Raw genomic sequence first — 21,740 nt, forward strand, 5'->3', positions numbered from 1 at the left:
AAAATTGATCTGAAGTATCCCGTTGACCTGGACTATTCCATGATCCAGATCCTGAAGATGCCTATACTTGTTCAATAAATATAAGCTTGTTCAATATAAGGAATTCCATTGTGTCAGAATTTGAATACTGCTATTAACAATGTAGAGCATATCAGTTCTCTGTGTAGGTTTCACTGCCACTATGTATGCAGAAGCATTTGCTGCTGCAGCAGAGCATCCACATGGCAGTGTTCTCCACACTTTCCTTGCCTCAGCCTCTTGAGGCTGCTGTTTCCGCACCAGCACCAGAGAACTTTTTCAGGCTTTTTAAAAAAATGAAAATTCATGTATCACTACAATGACATGATCTATTTCCATGGTCTGTTAATTTCTCTGAATTCACGGCTGCTGCTGCTTCTTTTTAAGTAAAATGACTTCTAAGCTAACTTCTGGTTTGGGTTCCCAGTTGCAGTGGATTATTTCTGAGCTTCCACATAGCATGGTTGCCCATCTGTTGACATTCCATGGTTTCCCTGTGCTTTCTCCATGCTTTTGATCCAATGTCTGCACCTCATGTACAACAAAAGCATATTTGCATTCTGTGTGCAGGGTATGCTGACCTTCAAAAGTGCCACCCACTTTGGCACCTGCTGCATTCCTTGAGAGCTTCAGTTTCCATACCACTGTGGAGTTTGGGTTTTATAAAATCAGCAATAGCTAAATTTTTATAACATCATAACTTTATAACAATCTAGAGAGCCAGTTTGGTGTAGTGGTTAAGTGTGTGGACTCTCATCTGGGAGAACCAGGTTTAATTCCCCACTCCTCCGCTCGCAGCTGATGGCATGGCCTTGGGTCAGCCATAGCTCTGTTGATGCGCCAGTGTTTAGTGAGGGTGGTCTTTAGTGATGCAAAGAATGAAGGCTTGCATGCAGCAGTGGTAAAACTACTATATACAATTTATTTACACCTCCACTCTCCAAACTGACAGAATGCTCCGCTGCAACACCACCATACATAACCCACACATAGTAAAGTGTCTCTGTACATTTATACAATTTATCTACCCAGTTGACCAATCAGCTTGCTGCTGAGTCATGCTGACATTGTCCAGGCTGATGCAATCTGGCAAGCAGCCACCTCCTGTCACCTAGATGATCTACCTGGCAGATCAGTTACTTTTACTTTCCCAGCATGTGCTTAGAAACTGTCATTGTCTTCACAATACTGACAAGCTCTTGTAGGAGTTGTCCTTGAAAGGGCAGCTGCTGTAAGAGCTCTCTCAGCCCCACCTGTCTCACAGGGTGTCTGTTTTGGAGGAGGAAGATAAAGGAGACTGTGACCGCTCTGAGACTTTGAGATTCAGTGTATAGGGCAGGATATAAATCCAATATCTTCTTCTATTTATCTATTAGGTCTTCTGAATTCCCATCTCCCCCCTCATCTCAAAAAAAGCAAGTCTAGCTCTTTTCATGGCCAAAATGGACCCTTTCCCTTCTATCTCAGCAACAAAAGAAGCTAGAGGCTTACTTAAAAAAAAATCCCTTTTCAGTGCTCATGCACAAGACTGATACATTAATGTCTCCATGCAACCTTTGCTTTCCTTCTTTATGGAAACGAGAAGTAGTGGGCTATCACAAAAAATAAACAACAAACCAAAAAAAGCAGTATAAGACTGACCTACCCTCTTCACCCATGTGAATAATTAGCAAGCACACTCTGGAAGGACATTGGTCCCCTGCTTTGTAAATTCTGTTTGATTATTAGAGAAACATGTTTCCTAATAAACAGCTCTGATATAAATTAGTATCTCACACTCTCTCTTTTCTTTGGAAGATGGGAAATGTCAGCAAGGCTGCTTCTAGTCCCTTCTCTTACTTTCTTAAGGCCCAACATTTTGTCAACAATTAAATTTATTATTCCTCATCTATTTGTATATTTTATCATTGCTTCAAATAATACATGGTACATAAAAATTCCAATTATATAAACACATATATAGCCACAGTCAGTGTTGTTTAGTGGTTAGACAAACAGACTAACTTAGGACCCAGCAAGTGCAAACCACCTTTCATCCATGAAACTCATTGGGCAACCTTGGATCAGTCATGCTCTTGTCCTAACCGATCTCATGGCCTTATTATGAGGATATAATGGGGAGGGGGCATGGATTCTGCACTGAACTCCTGGGAGGAAGGGTAGGATAAAAATCTAGTGATAGGAACATAAAAAGTAATAATACAAATATTTATTGATGGGAGAAAAAAAATAAAACTAAGACGTATGTTTGGTGTCTCTATGCTGAATTTTAGTAATCGAATATGCAGTTGTTTAAACTATTTAAAGAATCCTTCTCTGACTCAATATGAAAAGTGATTAATCATTCAAGTAATTATCCACAAATGATTATTTCATTATTTTGTTTTTATCTGTTAGCTAAAAACATGATTTTACTTGATATTGTGAAGTCATAATAGTAACCCATTCCTAATTTAATATAAATGGCTAGTTGGTTAGCAGAATGGTGCTTCCTCTCCCACAAGGGAGGGCAGTTATCTACATGTCCCAATTCCAACCTTCATGTCTCAGCTCATGCTCTTCCTGAGAACCACCCAGTCCTCAGGAGCTACTTTTGGGGGGGACAGAGGGAGTTGCCAGCATTCTCATGCAAATGATGGCAGATAACCTGCATTCACCAGAGCCCCTTGACCACTGGATGGTTAGGAGCCCTTTGGCTACAGGATTCTGCTTTCCATCCATGATCCATGCTTTATTACGTTAGTGTACTTTGAGATCTCACTTTCTCATGCAACTATCACACCAAGCCTATTTTCTGGCTTAAAGTCTGTTATTTCCCTAAACTGATGTTTTAAGTTAGTATATCTTTCTGATGATCTACCTTCTGTTTCTTCACTGCAATTCCCAAGCATGGGGCTAACCCTGTGTGAGATTCACTAATAGATGCTGGTGTGCCATGGCTAGATCTCCGCTAAGAGGAATCTTCTGACCCATCAGCATTTCTCCTTTATCCTGTTTTGTAAATTAATTTGAAATACTTCTTTACTTAGGATTAAAACAAGAGAGCTTGAAGACTCTAGAGAGGAGCTGTGGCTCAGTAGCAGAACATCTGCTTTCCATACAGAGATTCCAGATTCAGTCCTTGGCACCTCCAGATAAAAGGGTTAAGTAGGAGGTGATGTGAAAGACCTCTGCCTTAGAGAACTGCTGCCAGTCAGAGTAGTCAATACTAACCTTGACAGACCAATGATCTGATTCTGTATAAGGCAGCTTCTAACAGTTTCTCCTCTTTGCAGCCCTCTGAAGATCTAATACCCTATGACTCAGACCTCTACAGACAGTCCCATGACAGTTACCAGTATCTCAACAGTGATGCAGACAGTCATGGTGGTAAGTGAAATATAAAGCATCTGAGAATATTAGAGTGAAAGACTTATGGACATATGGAGGGTGGAATTATATTGTTAGTGGTTGTGCTTTTTGGTAAAGTGTTTCAGGCAGTTTTACACCAATTTTGCAGCATTGAGGTTCAGTCAACATATACGCTCTTCCAAGGCTGGAGGGTTTCCACATCCACATTACAAGGCAAAAGTAACTCCTTGACTGTATAACTTTGTGGTCTGGGCATTTATGGTCTCAGGGAAGAAGCTCGTGCATATGTGCATGCACACGCACAAGCTAAGATCTCAGCCTATATATGACTATATAGATCCAGGGTTTTTTTGGTAGAAGAAGCCCAGTGGGAACTCATTTGCATTAAGCCACACACCATGATATCATCATTGTTTCACACTGGGATTTTGTAGAAGAAGCCCAGCAGGAACTCATTTACATATTATGCCTCACCCCCTGACACCAAGCCAGCCGGAACTACATTCCTGTGCATTCCTGCTAAAAAAAAAGTCCTGTATATATCTATATATCTACACACACACATATATACACACACATAAACATACATACAAATGTGATGAAGCAGTGTTTGAGTCCCCTGGAATGTGAACTGGTCATGGCTTTCTATATGTTTTAAAAGAGGTAAGAGAGGTGGTGAACAGTGACTGCCTGAACTACCTTTAATCCTGAAGCTGTGGGATGTGGAGGGTGGTAGGGACTTCAAGAGAGTGGGGAAAGTGTGTCACAATTGCATGTGACAAAATTTCAATAAAACCATGTTTTGATTTCAGATGACTCCATTAAAATGCAGCTACTCTGGTACTGATATTTAGGCAAAAAAAAATAGGCAGATGTCTTTCTAAATTTAGCTAAATAGGGAATAAAAGGTAGGAAAATATAAAAATTGTCTCATGGAAGGAATTATATCCTATACTTTAGAAAGGGGTAGCAAAAGTGGTTCTGCATCCCAACCTATCAATATCCTCTCTGTGAGTAAGGAGAGGGAAGTGAGCCTTGCCCTTCCTTTAACCTTTCTCTACATAAAAGACAAACACTCTCCAGGTCTCTGAAGCAAAGTTTTTTCTCACATCCTCTTTCACTTCACATTGTGTTTCTCAGGATGACTCCAGTTATTTACAAGCTACTCAATACCTACAGATATTTTGGCCCATTATTCACGCACATCTTACTGCAGATTTTCAGAGTAATAAACTGGCATGGCCTTGGGTCAGCCATAGCTCTGGCAGAGGTTGTCCTTGAAACGGCAGCTGCTGTAGAGTCCTCTCAGTCCCACCCACCTCACAGGGTGTCTGTTGTGGGAGAGGGAGATAAAGGAGATTGTGAGCCGCTCTGAGACTCTTGAGTGGAGGGCGGAATATGAATCCAATGTCGTCTTCTTCTTTAATCTTGGTATCAGATTCTGTGTCCACCTTATGCACCATTCTTTATCTTCTGGTGTATTTATTCTGCAGCTACAATTTTAAAAACAATTTTGTAACAGGAACTTCTTTGCATATTGGGCTGCACACCCCAGATGTAGCCAATCCTCCAAGAGTTTACAGGACTCTTAGTACAGTAAGCCTGGAGCTACTGTAAGCTCCAGGTGGGCTGACTACATCAGGGGTATGTGGCCTAATATGTAAAAGAGTTTCTGCTACAAAAAAAGCCCTGCACTTTTCTAGATCAAGGTGGAACCTCACTTGTGATGTATGAGGGGTGGCATCCAAAGTTTTTTTTTTAATTATGCAATTGGCCTATCACAGCTGTGCAGCAGTGTCCAGCAAGCACCTTCCATTTAAGTCCTCATAGTTCAGGTTTTGTGCATGCATTTTAGCTCCATTAGTTCCATTAATGAGAAGGAACAGAAAGAAAGGCAGGCAAAGGGGAGGGAAACCCACTGTTGAAACTGACCAGTTTTTTTCTGAAACTGACAAGCAGCTGTGAAGTCCTGTTTTCCATATTGCTGAGCACTAGAGGATTCTCTACTGTGTTTCAGCCACTGTGAAAATGAGAGTCATATGATCCCATAATATGGGGAACATGTTGAGTGTACAAAATGCACACTGGCATTGCAAGTTGTGAACATTGGCAAAAAGTGACCTTCAAGGGTGGCAAAAGGGCAGGAGGGAAATCCATGGGAATCTGTATGCTTTTGAATTACTTTTGGTTTGAAACTAAAAGGAAGGGAAAATCAGCACAAAAAGCACTCTCAAAAACCTGGGGAAACAGCAGCCTGAAAGCAAACTGAGCATTGAAGAGAGGAAGATCAATGCAAAATGACAAAGAAAACATGACAGACATGCATGGTGAAAGTGAGGGAGAGCACCCATGCACAATAGGTCTTTATTTGGACAAAATGCTTTTATCCAATTCACACATTACAGAGAACAGTTTGGGTGTGGGGTTCCCACCCTGTGTAACAGTCACACATAAGTTGCAGGTTCTACTCATTGTCGCTGCATGCAGTATCCATTGTAGCGTGTGTGGAGAATATGGTTGCCAGATTTAGGTTGGGAGACTCCTGGAGATATGGGGGTGAAGCCTAGGGAGGACAGGGACCTCAGTGGGGTAGAATGCCATTTTCTCCAGGGGAACTGATCTCTGTAGTCTGGAGATGAGCTGCAATTCTGGAGGATCCACAGGACCCACCTGGAGGCTGGCATCCATAGAAAGGGCTTCAGCCTACCTTCCCTCCATGCACAAATAAGGATCTGGTACAATCCCTGGCATCTGGCTAATGGATGTCAAGCAGCAGGGCTGCAAAAGGTCTTTGCCTCAGATGCTATAAAGTTGCTGCTAGTTGTAGTAGGCAGAACTGTGCAAAACAGAGCAGCAGTCAGTATATAGCATTTTCATTTATGCATATGTTCTTATAAACATGGTTGTAGCATCGTAGTTTATAAATATATCTGTAGTAATACAGAATTACAATACATCTTCTGCTATGCGCTTTATTTATTTAACTAGATGTCTACATATTTCACAACCAAGAAGGTTTTCAGTTGTAAATTGCAGGACTATATGAAGTTGCTCTATATGGCATCAGGCCATAGATCATCAGCAACATCAATGGTAACCTGCAGCTTCCCTCCAGGATCATATGTGGCAAAAGGTTTTCTGAACACCTGCTGCCTGAAACCCTAAAGATGCCAGAGCCTGCATAATAAGCCATCATCTACCACTGAGCTACAGTCTGCACCATGTCATTCTTTGCAATCACATTCTCATGTTGAGGTTGTGGGTTTGTTTATTGATTTTATTGATATCCTGCCCTTCCCAAATGAACTCAGGGTGGGTAACATCAAAATATACAACAGTAAAAAGTGGTCAAAATCTAAATATAGTTATTAAGACAAATAATATTGATAAAACAATTAACAATAAAAGATAGCAAAGTGAATACCATAATCTTAATTTCAGATTTTCCGCCTCCCCACCCCCCAATGAACTTTACAGATGATAATTCCATTTTGTATCATATCAAACTCCATATGTACAGATGGTCCAAGCTGTTTCTATGCAGGGAGGTCAAATGGTTGGATGTCCAGCGCCTCAACCAAAAGCCTGTTTTGCAGGTCCTGCAGAACTGCAATAAATTCCACAAGGTCCTGATCTCAGATGGGAGCCCATTCCACCAGGTAGGGGCCAGGACAGAGAAAGCCCTGGCCGAGGCTAAGTGGACATCCTTTGGACCAGGGATAACCAGTAGATGTCAACTGGCAGTCATGTGATTGCTTTAACACAGCAGTAGTTCACCTAGAAAGTCAATCAGCTCTCAGTTATCTCACCTCTTTAAGCAGATTAAATTTTGTTAGTATATGCAGGGCTTTTTTAGCAAGAATACACAGGAATAGAGTCCAGCTGGTTTGGTGTCAGAAGGTGTGGCCTAATATGCAAATGAGTTCCTGCTGGGCTTTTTCGAGAAAAAAAGTCCTGAGTATATGTGTACACACACATATTTTCTCCATTCAAAACATTGTTTTTAATTTGAATATGATACTCCCGTAGTATTTGAACATGGTACTCCTATAATGTTGTAAGAAAATGTATAATATACCGTTCTATTTTCAATATCTAAGATAAAGGAAATCCCAAGCAGTAGACAAAGTAGCCACTACCTTCTAATGAGAAAGCCAAACTTGAAAGCCTGGCAAACCCCAGAATAATTAAACATTGAGAGACTCAGTACATACAAGACTGGCTAAATGGTATCTAACTAATACAATATCATATGGTTCCTTTACTTCATCCTGTGCTGTTAACATTAAAAGTTATGAAATGAACTATTTATCTATTCAGAGGAAGTTATTACACATTGTGGGTATTTCCACAGTTAAAGATCTGGCACACATGCTACTGTACTCATTGCTTCTGTGTGCGTACTGGCATCACCATCAGGAATGTCAAGTACCGTGCATTAATGTATTTCTTTTTCAGAGGACTGACTTTTAGTTCTGTAGAAATGAAATGCTGAAGAGGTATAGCAGTCATAGATTTCATCCTTAGAGCTGGCTAGCTGGGCAGTGATGATGAGCTATACAAAAGTCTAGTTAGCCAGGTATTCATCCAGCTGGCCTAGCTGTTATTTAAGAGCTAGCATTAAATGGATGTGTTTAAAGGTGCTAAAATAATATGCCTCTCCCATGGTACATGCAGCTGTACTATAGGGAAATAACTTTTAGCATAGCTATGACAGGTAGGCAATTTTGTTCCTACCTGGAAAGCAGGTTTCAGAGGGCAATTCTGGGGGACTGCTGCTTGGATCCATGACCTCTGCCTGTTGGGTCCCACAAGGTTCCATGTTGTCCCCCCATGCTTTTTAACATCTACATGAAGCCACTGGATGAGGTCATCTAGAGATCTGGGGTAGGTTGCCACCAAGCTCTATCCCACATTTCCAGTGGATCCTAGAGAAGCTATGGAAACAATAAACCGGTGCCTGGAGGCAATTTTCAGAAGGGTAAGAGCTAACAAACTGAAGCTTAATCCTGATAAGTCAGGGGTATTATTGATGCACAGAAGTATTAATTTAGGTGCTGAAGAGTCCCCTGTTTGGGATGTGGTTTGGGAGTTCTGCTAGACCCAGGCCTCCTGCTCAATAAACAGGTGGCAGAAGTGGCCAGGAACATCTTTTATTAGCTTTGCTTTGGCTGGTGAACTAGCTGCAATCTGTCCAGTGTAAAAAAAAATAATATTGTCACCGTGGTACCCTGACAACCTCTAGATTAGATTCCTGCAATGCACGCTATGTGGGGACATACTTGAAGAGTGACCAAAAAGTACTATGGCACAGAATGCTGGAGCAGCAAAGATGTTGACTGAAGTGAGCCACAGAGGACCATATCACCCCGCTCTTGTTACTTTCAGGTCTGATTCAAGGTGCTGTAAATCTGTATATGGCTTGAGACCCGCATATCTTAGGATCACCTCCTCCCATATGAACCTACCCAACCAGGTGCCACTGTCATCTGAGTCTGTATGGGCACGAGATGAGAAAGGGCCTTCTCAGTTGTGATACCAAAACTGTGGGATTTTCTAAATAAATAATAAAGTAACTGCATGTTCAGCTGTTTTCTACAACTTCTTACCATGAACCATCAGGCCTAAAAGCCTGCAGATTCTCAGAATACCTAATTCTACCCTATGCTAAAATGATAATTTTCACTGGAATGAAGCTCCCCAGTATCCAAACCAACTCGATACAACAAGCCTGTCCGTGAAAAGAAAGGATTGATTCCCCCCTCCCTGTTCTGCATTAACAGGTGAATTGCTTTTATGTCCATCAGAGCACTACTGGGAATATCACCCACACCACCTGCACCCCGAGTTTGAGAGCTTTGGGGACAACCACTTTGCAGAGCTCCAAAGTGTACAGGCACCTCAGCTGCAGCAGCTCTATCGGCATATGGAAATTGAACAGATGCATGTCCTAGATTCTGGGATTCCTACCACACATATTGGTCTCAATCACCAGGTATGGCCAGCATCCAGCTCTATAATAATTCTGTCTAGTGAGGTTTTTTAAAAACCAGATTTAGCATGACAAAAACAATGAAAAAGAAGTCCCAGGAAGTGATAATGCTTGAATGAACAAGAAAATTGTGCGTTCCCTCAACCATACCTCCCACCTCAGGCCCTACTGAATGCTCATCAAGTGTGACCTGTTTGCCTATGGGCCCATGAGCCCACAGCCCACTGCAGGTCTGGAAAAAGCTAAAGAAAGCTTCTCTAATTGGATCAGTCACAGCTGACCCTGACACAGTCACTGCAAGGAATGCTAAGCTTTGCCACATTTTCCTCACTCCAGCAATCCCTCCTGGCCCCTAGAAAGCTGACTGTGGTTGTGGAGTCTTCAAAGGTTAATAGCCACTCGGGTTGGAGGGACTAAAGTAAGGAGGAAGAAGAGCGCAATGAATGTAGGACAGAAAGCTTAAACAGTATTACTATTGACATGTAAGGAAGTAATCAGGGTGGTGCTAGAATGGTCTGGGGCTGCTTCCATATGGGAATTTCCCCCCTCCACGTGGAATGCAGAAAGCCCCCAGATTCAAGGGGAATATGACATTGTGCTGATTCCCAGTATGGCATATGAGATTCTCAGGGCTTTCCCTTTTAATATGAATAAAAAGAAACTTTTTTTCTGGTTTAGAGGGGGAACTGTGGGGTAGTTGAACACAGAGCATTTGTCTGGACATTCCACACATAGCCACCACAGTGTGGAGGCAGGGCTAAACTCTTCTTGGAATAATGGCATGGGGCAGCTTGTTTCTATGCACCATTCCCCACCTTCTTTAAGCCCTTTCTGAGTATTTCCAAATGAGCTTTTTCTGAGCAAAACTCTTAAGTGGTTTTCAACTAAGGAATTGATCTGAATTTGAGAGCCTTCTTACTCAAAACATTCTCTGTCAAGGCTGTATAATGGAAATCAAATTCAGTCCCCGAGGCTCATGAATGGGTTGGCAAAATGAAGGATGAAACTTACACCATGATGAAACTTTCTCTTTTATTGAAGGGATAATGTTCACAACCATTTGAAACCATTTGGACTGGTGGAATAGCTCCAATTCAAATATCTGGTTAATTCTGATTGTATTACTTTGAAGATTGTGTTTAGGTTTAATTTAAGTAGGAGGTTCTTGTTTGTTTTGTTAACCTCTTTTTATCCCACTGTTTTAATTCACCCTTTTGAGTGAACATGATATTTTCCTTTTGCAAAGTATATTATAAAATAAAAATAAAAGAAAGAAAGAAAGAAAGAAAGAAAGAAAGAAAGAAAGAAAGAAAGAAAGAAAGAAAGGAAGGAAGGAAGGAAGGAAGAAAGCAAGCTTTATTCCAAGCTTGGTGCAGTGGTAAAGTGTGCGGACTCTTATCTGGGAGAACTGGGTTTGATTCCCTACTCCTCCACTTACAGCTGCTGGAATGGCCTTGGGTGACCATAGCTCTCACTGAGTTGTCCTTGAAAGGGCAGCTTCTGTGAGAGCTCTCTCAGGCCCACCTACCTCACAGGGTGTCTGTTGTGGGGGAGGAAGATAAAGGAGATTGTAAGCCTCTCTGAGACTCTGGGCGTTTTCACACTGACCTTAATCGGCAGCGACGTCCCTCTTTACCGCGCAGGATCTGCGCAGATTTCGCACCAATTGCTGCAAAGCACCCGGAAGAGCCGCAAAGTCCCGCGGCTTTTGCGGCGCAAATGGAAACTGGTTTTTGGCGGTTTCCATTTGAGCCGCAAAAGCCACGGGACTTTGCGGCTCTTCCGGGTGCTCCACAGCAATTGGTGCGAAATCCGCGCAGATCCTGCACGGTGAAGAGGGACATTGCTGCCGATTAAGGTCAGTGCGAAAACGCCCTCTGATTCAGAGAGAAGGGCGGGGTATAAATCTGCAGTCATCTTCTTATTATTTCATTTCTTTGCTGATAAGCACTGAAGTGTCACAGCACAGATCAGCAAGGAAAGGGAAAAAAAAGATGTGGTTTCTGGGCCCTTGAGGGATGACTGGTGATGGTCTCAGTGAATGGTGTATGTGGACGCCTTTCCCACCCTGACACTGGTTTTTTTTTGGGGGGGGGGGAGGACATTTTTCATGTTCTGTCTGGAAGCAACCTGGCAACATGAGATAGGGTTGTCAAGTTCAATTCAAGAAATATCTGGGGACTTTGGGGGTGGAGCCAGGAGACTTTGGGGGGTGGAGCCAGACTTTGGGGGTGGAGCTAGGAGCAAAGGTATGACGAGCATAACTGAACTCCAAAGGGAGTTCTCGCCATCACATTTTAAGGGACCACACACCTTTTAAATGTCTTCCTTCCATAGGAAATAATGAAGGATAGGGGCACCTACTTTTGGGGCTCATAGAATTGGACCCCTTGGTCCAATCCTTTTGAAACTCGGGAGGTATTTTGGGGAGACGCACTGGATGCTATAATGAAAATATGGCAGTTCTACCTCAAAGGACAGCCCCCCCCCGAGTCCCAGATACCCGTGGATAAATTCTCCATTATTTCTATGGGAATAAGTCTCCATAGGGAATAATGGAGTGCCCAGCAGACATTTCCTCCCCCCCCTCCCTGCCACTTTCTGATGACCCTGAAGCAGGGGGAGGGCCTCCAAACCAGGGAATCCTCTGCCCCCATCTGGGGATTGGCAACCCTAACCTGAGAACCAGTTTGGTGTAGTGATTAAGTGTGCAGACTCTTATCAGGGAGAACCAGATTTGATTCCCCACCCCTTCACATGCACCTGCTGATGTGACCTTGGGTCAGCCACAAATTCTCTCAAAGTTATTCTGCTGGCATCATGATGTCACATCTTTGTGACGCCATCATGTTGGGGATGTTGTGCTCAGTGACATTGTCCCACCCTCCCACTCCTGGAAAGCGCTTTCCCAGCCCTCACAGGCAAGAGCTAAGAACCTGGCAACCCTACCTTGGTCGCATGTTTTCTGTTTTATACCTATGTATGATTTTATTTTGTTTTGAGGCTACTATTGGGCCTATATCTTTTTATCTAATTTGTAATAAATACATATATTTTCATATATTTGATAATATTTATATCCCGGCCTGAGCCTGTCAGGGTAGGGCGGGATATAAATCTGATAAATAAATATGTTTTAAATTGATAATATTTGGCTCTTATATTTGTGGTAATTAAACACTTGGTTTCTTAATTAGTCATATAGGAAGTGAAATAATCACACCAGCAATGTCCAGGCAACGCTTGTTTATTCGGGCAAAAACACTATGATAGAAGCTGGTTTTACCATAGAGTTTTCTATGCACCAAATAACAGAGTATTGCTGGTGAGATGACCTTGCTTTCTGTGGAATGCCAGCAACAAGGCCTTGGCCTTTGTCTTTTCCCAAATAAGTCCCCCCATCCTCCAATGGTTGTTGGCAACCCTATTGCAATCTAACATTTGGCAGATGGAAGAGAACAACGAGATGAGAAGGAGCTGGAGAGGCAACAGTAACAATTAATTAATATGAAGTTACAAATGCACTTAACTGACCATTAGGTAAAACCACAATTGGAAACTAGAGTCTATATACGGATTTACTTGAATTTGTATGAAGGGGTTGGAACAACTTTCCATATAAGGAAAGCCCTAAAGTATTTACAGATATTCAATTTAGAAAGAAAACCGGAGAGGATACATGATAAAAGTTTATAAAAGTATGGAAGACCTGAATAAAGTGGTAGGAAAATCTCTCTCTGAGTTGCTTGCTCTTTCTTTCCCACAACACAAGAACTGAGGGGCACTTGACATTTATGGGCAGTAGATTCAGTTTTCAGATTTCATTCAATGACTAATTAATTTATGAGCAATTAATTTAGGGAGAGCAGTCAGCAATGGCTTTTAATCATGATGGCTGACGTTTTCAGCCTCTGTGTCCTTGTTGTGGGCTTTTCATGGGTTGCCAATCCCCAGGTGGGGACAGGAGATCCCCCGTTTTGGAAGCCCTCCCCCTTTTCAGGATTATCAGAAAGCGGGATGGGAGGGGAGGGAAATGTCTTCTGGGCACTCCATTATACCCTATGGAGACCAATTCCTATAGGGTATAATGGAGAATTGATCCATGGGTATCTGGGGCTCGTGCGGCTGTTTTTTGAGTTACAGATACCAAAATTTCAGCATAGCATCCAGTGCCTCTCCTCAAAATGCTTCCCAAGTTTCAAAGAGATTGGACCAGGGAGTCCAATTCTATGACCCCCAAAAGAAGGTTCCTCTAACCTTCATTATTTTCAAATGGAGGGAAGGCATTTAAAAGGCATGCAGTCCCTTTAAATGTGATTGCCAGAACTCCAGAGTCCAGTTGTGTTTGTAACACCCTTTGCTCCCAGCTCCACCCCCAAAGTCTCCTGGCTCCATCCCCAAAGTTTCCAGATATTTCTTGAATTGGACCTGGCAACCTTACTGATCAGCCATTTAAAAAAACAGGATGTTGAACTGTCAACCTAATCCAGCATCTGTCTTCTTATAGATTTTTGTATAAACACTGTAAATGATATGAGAACAAAGTAGGAATCAAGTTCACCTTTAAGACCAACAAAGTTTTATTCAGAACGTAAGCTTTCGTGTGCTCCAAGCACGCTTCATCAGACGAGGAATCAAGTACACTTCTTGCTTCACATGTAGCCAGTCATAAGATTCTGTTGTGCCTTAGGGCAGCCTACTGAACTTGTCTGCACCCTCCCATGCCCTCTAAAGAAATGCATTTTTGTTGTCCCCAGGATCTTTATCATGGATCCAGATCAGCAGTTATTAAGGGAGAGCACATACACTGCACATGTCACAACACACTATAAGAAAATGTGACACATTTTGAACAGTCAGGTTGTTTTGCTACTCACTATAGATTTGAAACCAACAGTACCTTTAATCCAGCATACCTTGAAAAATTATTTCTACTCTTCTAGTTGAGTTCTCATTTTATGTTACTGGAAAGGGGGAAAAACCAGCTGGTTAGGTCAGTGTTCCCCATGTGAACACTGATCTCCTTCCTGCTTGGGTGACATTTGTATGGAAGTGGACTGCATTGTTTGCCATATTATTTCTGTATTCAGTGGTGCATTTAGGCAATTATATTAGCTATGGATTCTGGACATAATGGTTTTATCTTTATGTGTTAATGCATACTTCAAATGCAAAACACAGAACAAGCATACAACAAACTTATCTCATCTGAAGCCACCATTCCTCAGTTAAACGTATGTGGTATAACTAGATTCTTTGCACATTTACTAAAAAAATAAACCCCACTGGGATCCACAGGGATTGCTAACTAGACCTTGCATGGGAAGGCTGCTGACCCTGTGAGGTGGGGCCTTGCCCCAAAGCTAGCCCTGACAGACCACAACCTGAATTTGACTATGATCAGGATGATGTGTGACACAGCCTTGGGGAAGTGGCTCCTACAGTGCCATGACAGCATGTTTATTTACTCCAAGAGAATCAAAAGAAACGAAGATGTGGTGTTCATCTTGGAATATACAGAACACCCAAGAGGAATTCAGGTAAATGTAATTAAGCTGTTTTAGTTTCTTTTGGCATTCCTCACAACTAAGGTGGCAGGGCCCACTAAATCTGAGGGGAAAGTAAAATCTATAAAATCCAATGCAGCTTTGAAACGTTATCTCTCTGCATCATTTCATTAATCATCTGTCCCAACAGTTGTCGTGGTCAGAACATTGTGACTTATTTTGTAATATCTTCAGGACATTGTCACATTGCGTACACTGAATTTCATGCACTGGTGCAATCACTGTTACAAAAAGGAAAAAAAAGCCAAAATGGAAAACAGTTTCTGACCAGAAAAACAGAAAGAGAAGAGAAGAGAAACTCATCCAATGAGAATGGAGATAGGAGACAAAATATGAATAAGGCTGAGCAAGATTTCCCCCCCCACTACAAATTCTATTTTCTCTTTCTGTTGATGGACACCCTTGGCACCATCTCAGCACTTTTTAATGTGCTTTGCATATTCCTACGATTTTCTATTCTGAGAGTCACAAGTTACTCCTACCCTGCCTTTCTAACTGTTCCTCACCTCACAATAAACATTACAAAGAACAGGGCCTTTTTAATAGAAACTCGTTTGCATATTAGGCCACACCTCCTGATGCCAAGCCAGCCAGAACTGTGTTCCTGTGCATTCTTGCTCAAAAAAAGCCCTAAGAATGTGCAAAACTCTACTGAAAATTTTTACTAGTATCAATAGAGTTATATACATTTCTCTCAAAATGCCTCAGGCTGCCTGAGGAAGAGCTACTAAATGTGCAATGAATCTCACTTCAGATAAAAAGTGGTGTTCACCTTTGGATATACAGAACACCCATGAGAAATTCTGGTTAAACTTAATTAATTTCTTATAGCTTCTCTTGGCATTCTTCACAATTCACATGAAAAACTCCCCAGTTCATCACGATTAACAATTTTGATGGAAACTCTAGTTGCTGCCTCTCCACTTTTCACTGGCACTTAGGTTTCCATCTCCTCCTTTTCCCCTGTCATTTAGGCTGCAGTTCTGTTTAACTGTAAAATGCTCAGTGTGATTCAATGCTTAAGGCCTGTAGTTTCACACTTGAGGATTTGGCAGGAAATGTGCACACACTCTTACCCAATCCTAGCTCTTCCTACCATACTCATCTCCAGTCAATCTGCCGAGTCACTAACCGCCGCCTGTCTCTAGCATTGAAGCAACCCAATTGCACATACCTTATTGAGGCATTTCAGCGTAACTTGTACAGTAACAGAAAAACATCAGATGTCCAGTGTCCAACCCACTAGGTGGCATGTCAAGGACAAAGTGCTATTTTTTTATCTTTCAGAATCCAAATCTGCTGCCACAGAACCTAGCAGACTCTAGAAAATATGAGAGCAGTTTTTAAAATGTGATTGAAAACTGATATCCTTATACAGACTTTCAGCATGTAGATGAAAAATAATCCTCTTGAAGATACGTACTCTACTCAGAATTCCTACTTGTATCTGATGAAAGGAGCTTTCACTCTTCAATGTTTATACCATGAAAATCTTGCTGGTCTCTAAGGTAGTACTGAACTCAAATCTAGGTCTTCTACTGCAGACCAACCTGGTTACCATCTTTAACCATCTGCTCAGAGTACATGTCTTCTAATTCAAAATATTACATTCTTTATCCTTCCACACAATCAATAGTAGTGGGGTTTCATGCCAATTGTATAGCTGTAGAGAGAGGGTAAATAGCTACACACAGCCTGAAGGAAGTCCCCCTTTCTCTGACGGGAACAACAAGAAAAAACAAATTTACGCAGTGGCATGGCAAATCATGGGTTTTCCCCACACAAAATGGTGGTGCAGAGCAACTGATGCAAAATCACCATGAGCAGCTATTGAGATATTTTCTGTATATCTGCTCAAGATTTCCCTCCAGTTACCATCCATGTTTCTAGCATAAGAAACATCAACTACTGCAAGAAAAAGAAGGACCATCTCTGCTGTAGACATTCAACATCCATTCTCAGTAGCAGAGAGAGGAGCTATCCCACTATTATTGTTTATTATGACATTAGCATAATTTCTTACCATTTTTCTTATCTTGCATGGATTTAGAGAAATTTCTTCTTGCAGTTTTGATTTTGTTAAGAAATCCTAAGCATGCTTGTGAAAGCTAGGATATAAATGTAACCATTCAATCAATCAATCAAAAATCCCATAAATTCCTTTGTTTTTATGGACATTGGACAATACTCTCACTCTCTTCACTTCTCTAACATTCTCCATCTCCTACAGGTTACCTATGTGCCTCGTATGTGTGTGCAGTTTCCCTCTCCTCACCAGCGCAGTTCTGATGAAGAAGATCTAGAGAGACGGAGCCCACCATTGGAAGTATCAGATGGAGAGACTGATGTTGGTGAACCTGGTCCTGGAATTATGGGTGGAGAAGCAGGTCAGTAGATAATAAAACAACAGAGGGACTTACCTTGCCTCACCCTATCTAGCATATTTTTGTCTCACCCTCTCTGTAAGTTATTTTCATGACAGCCCTTTGAAATAGTTTATGATAAGAGACAGTGACTGACCAAGGGTCATCTAGTGAGCTTTAAGGTTACAACGTGGTCCTAGTCCAGCAGTCCATTCATTTCCTCATACTGGCTCTGCCCTTATTTCCTACTTTATCTGTGCCTGTGACCAAACTTCCCACATCCAACTGTACTATCCAAAAAGCCTCCTCTTCTCTTAAACAATCATCTTGCTATGTTTATACTTTCTCTCTGAATTCCAACACGGTTTTTTCTCCTGTCTTTTCCCTTCAAAGTCATCTTTTCTGTGAACACTTTGGCTTAACTCATTAGCCATCATCCCCAGTCTCAATTAAATTACACACATACACACACACATGCACACTTCTTGATATTATGTGTTGTTACCACAGTCTCTTCCTCCCCACCCCACACACACGATTGAAATATAGACTATAAGTTCCTCGTGGCAAGGAGGAACTTTTTTTGCTTGATGTGATACTTGGTGAAGGTTCATCTACAGTTCAAAGCACATGCTGAACATACTGTATGAAATGTGTAACAGCTTTAATAATGCGAAAATGTTATGATTAACTGTTCTGTAGGAGGACAGTCAAATAATCTGTTTCAGATGAATCCCTTAATCTAGGGGTTAGTCATCTTTTCTAATTTAAGAGCCCAACTACCTCAATATTCAGAACAAAAGTTCAATAAAAAGCCAATTTACATAACTGATATATTGATTAATAATCCATAAAATTTCTGCATCTGAAAGTTGAGAGTACTTTATTAGGAAGTGATGCACAGGAGGTCTCACAATAACTAATAAATATGCATAGTGTCATCCTATGTAATCACAGTGCAGTGGCATAAATCTGTGCATGGTTCACACATGGGTTTCTGGAAATTGTTCACCTTTATCATTTCTCTTACTGTCAAATACCTTTAAGAAGCCCTTTAGTCCAATAAAAATATTTGCCTGCCACTCCGTTCACATACTGGTTATTCTAGCATCCCAGGAAACTAGAACCGCTAAAACGTTAAAAAAAATGCCTATGTTTATTAGAAAGTACACAGTAACTACAGATTAAAAACGTACATAGAATGTAGATAAAAACCAGAGAGGTAGTGGGTATCACATTACTTCCACATAGCATACAGCAATAAATCTAAGTTGCACATACAGTAACTAAGACCAAACTAATTAGTTACACATACAGTAACTGCTAGACTAAATGTATTTTGGCCCAGAGAGCTTTCTTAGTAGTCTAAATAACAACACACATTAGAAATGTAAATATGAATATCTGTTCCACGCCAGGCCAGTTGTGTATGCATCAATGGAATAGTCCAGCTCAAATAATAGCTATAAAGTATTGATGTCAATCAGGCCTGCATATATTTTGGAGCCCATACCCATCAAAGATGATAGCTTTATACAACCATTCTGTCCTTGGCCATTGCTCTATTTACCATATGTGTTCATGTGTCAATCAAAAGTGAAGTCCAACATTCTTCTCATGTACTGGTTATTCCAGCATCCTACTTGCCCCTGCAATATACCATAACCTAAATAATTCATTTTCTTCTGTAAAGGCCCATATTTGGTTTTGTACTGAACTATATTAGACTCTCAAGTCATTTGTTGCATACCTTTGCCTTAATCATAAGGGCTGTATTGATATATTATGGCATACACACTGTATATATATCTGATATATGTCTGGATCTTCTTCAGTGACAGGTTATTTTTTCAGCAGGTTTCTGAAAAAGGCTCTAACTACAGAGCCAGTAATTATTACATCTAGCCATTTTGTGATATGTATGAGGGCACAGGTAATTTGTTACATCCAATACTTTTTTTTTTTTTAGTAGGAACTCCTTTGCAAACTAGGCTACACACCCCTGATGTAGCCAATCCTTGAAGAGCTTACAGGGCTCTTAGTACAGGGCCTGCTATAAGCTCCAGGAGGACTGGCTACATCAGGGGTGTGTGGTCTAATATGCAACGGAGTTCCTGCTGCAAAAAAAGCCCTGGTTACATCCTAGACTCTATATTTATATTGGATGATGATGTATCAATTACATTGTTAAAGTGAAACAAGTTAATAGTCCAGCTTCCCAGTGAGGAATTAACAGAAATCTGTATGCAGTAGTTGAACTTTACTGAAGCACTTACAGAATTTCATATGGATATTCCATATTTTTATTTTAAAATATTAGTTGAAACTATTTTTTATTTCAATATATGGTATTTGAATTTACTGGGTCTCTTATTTTTTTTATTACTGTATAAAGCACCATGTACACAGACAGCTTAATGTTAATAACAACAACTAATTAAAATTATCATTTTAACATTAAAAAGTGTAAATACTTTTAAAACTCTTCATCTATCCATGCCAACTTAGTTCCTATGACACAAGCATGTAGGTCCAAATGGGAGGGAGCAAAATATAAATCTAACAAGCAAATACATAATATAGCTATATATATCATCTTAACTGCCTTGAACAATTTAGGTAGTGGCTATCATTGGTGACAAGTAGATATTTCCTATCCCCACTCAATACCTGGGGAGTATAAAACCTTTCTCGGAAAGGGGCCTCACCATTTCTTTCTCTGCTTCTTCTCACAGGGAGTAAGAAGAAAATTCGACTGTACCAGTTTCTTCTGGACCTCCTTCGGAGTGGAGATATGAAAGATAGCATCTGGTGGGTGGACAAGGAGAAAGGCACTTTCCAGTTCTCCTCCAAACACAAAGAGGCATTGGCTCACCGCTGGGGCATCCAGAAAGGCAACCGCAAGAAAATGACCTACCAAAAGATGGCACGGGCGTTGAGAAACTACGGCAAGACCGGGGAAGTAAAAAAAGTCAAGAAGAAGTTGACATACCAGTTTAGTGGAGAGGTGATGGGAAGGGGAGGCATGGAGAGAAAGCACTATCCTCTTTGAGAATAGATCTTGGAAGCCTGAAAAGCAAAGCCATAAAGACACATTGGTTGGACTTAGCAGAACTGCTAAGCACATCTTTTACTATGCTTTCAATGCCCATATCCCTGTCTTGTTGAGGCTTTTAAACATTCAATGTTTCTGGTACGAATTTCCTTCTACAGCTTTCAGATTTCTACAGAATTTTTTGCTTCCATCCATCATGCTGGACATAGTAAGAGGGGTTTTTAAATGTATAATATTATTTTCAGAAAACATTTTATTGTGCTGTAATTAAAATAGGCAACTAATAGTTTGCAGTCCTCACTGGCAGTACTGCTTATCTTTGGAGACTACCTTAGCTTACAGCTTTTAAACAAGCATTAATTCAGGCTCTGCTAAACCTCTCCATAGCTAGGGAGAGAAGTTTACAGATCTTGGAAAATATACCTAATTGTTTAAATATTAATAACATGTATATATTTAATAAAATCCGGACTAATGAAAGCACATGCTTTGCATTAATGGGGAACTGGTTCATCAATATAAGTTTCATAGTCATTGAATGCATAGTAGGGATGGGCATGAACTGATCCATGAATTGCAACTCATGCACAAATTGGGCCAATTCATGGGTCATTTCAATCTGGTTTGCTCCTTGATGATTTGTTTGTTTTGATTTTGAGGTTTGTTTTTCCTGACAACCTGATGCTGATTCAATCAGTTCCTAGGCAATGCTGTGGACTTCTGGGAGTCCTAGAAACACCCATAGCAGTTGTCCATATCTCCATGAGCCAATCACAGAGCTTCCATTCTGCTCAATGGGAGCAGATACCCTGACTCAGCTGCTTTCATTTTGCAGCATGAAGAGAGAAAAGTTAGTTGTCATGAGAGCTGAAATGGAGCTTTCCTGGAGGCACTTGCTTCAGCGGGCTATAACTTGGACATTCCAAATCCAGTCTTTTTCAAAGTTGAAGAGCAGGTGGAGGAGAGTCTGCTGTAGACTCCCAATGAGTTTTATACCTCCCGAACCAAATGAACCATGAAGTGCTTTGGCCAGTCATATGAACCACAAATCAACACGAACCACCATTTTCCCAGTTCGTGCTCATCCCTAGAGCATATCTGTGCCATAAACTTAAATTGGTTTATTGGTAAAACAGTACTATGTGAATATTCAAGTACCTGGGACAATTATTTGAACTGCTCACATAAGAGAATTTCCTGACGTATGTGCAGAATGCACTTTATTCACTATTTAGCCATGCTCAAGCTCCTGTCCTCATCTCCCCCCAAATCTAAGATTAGACCTATAGTGGCATAATGTTTAGGCAGATATAAACTCCAAAATCTCTCAAATAGGATTACTGACCCCCCCACCCCACCCCCAGTCCCAGCAAATGAAAGGAGGCAAAGAGCAC

At 41.1% G+C, this 21,740-nt stretch overlaps 1 protein-coding gene across 2 annotated transcripts in view; it reads left to right on the forward strand.

The window, feature by feature from the left end:
* SPI1 (Spi-1 proto-oncogene) overlaps positions 1-20,826 on the forward strand; it is a 58,809-nt gene extending 37,983 nt beyond the window's left edge. The window contains exons 2-5 of one of the 2 annotated variants that reach the window (XM_060262661.1): positions 3,294-3,387; positions 9,177-9,364; positions 17,159-17,315; positions 20,027-20,826. In XM_060262661.1, coding sequence (XP_060118644.1) covers positions 3,294-3,387; positions 9,177-9,364; positions 17,159-17,315; positions 20,027-20,343 — 756 coding nt within the window. In that variant the 3' untranslated portion in view covers positions 20,344-20,826. Of the gene's footprint in view, positions 1-3,293; positions 3,388-9,152; positions 9,365-17,158; positions 17,316-20,026 lie in introns of both variants that reach the window. The other variant, XM_060262660.1, reaches the window with a different exon arrangement.
* Positions 20,827-21,740: the final 914 nt, after the last annotated feature.

Source organism: Heteronotia binoei, chromosome 21, assembly GCF_032191835.1.
Source record: "Heteronotia binoei isolate CCM8104 ecotype False Entrance Well chromosome 21, APGP_CSIRO_Hbin_v1, whole genome shotgun sequence".
NCBI lineage: Eukaryota > Metazoa > Chordata > Lepidosauria > Squamata > Gekkonidae > Heteronotia > Heteronotia binoei.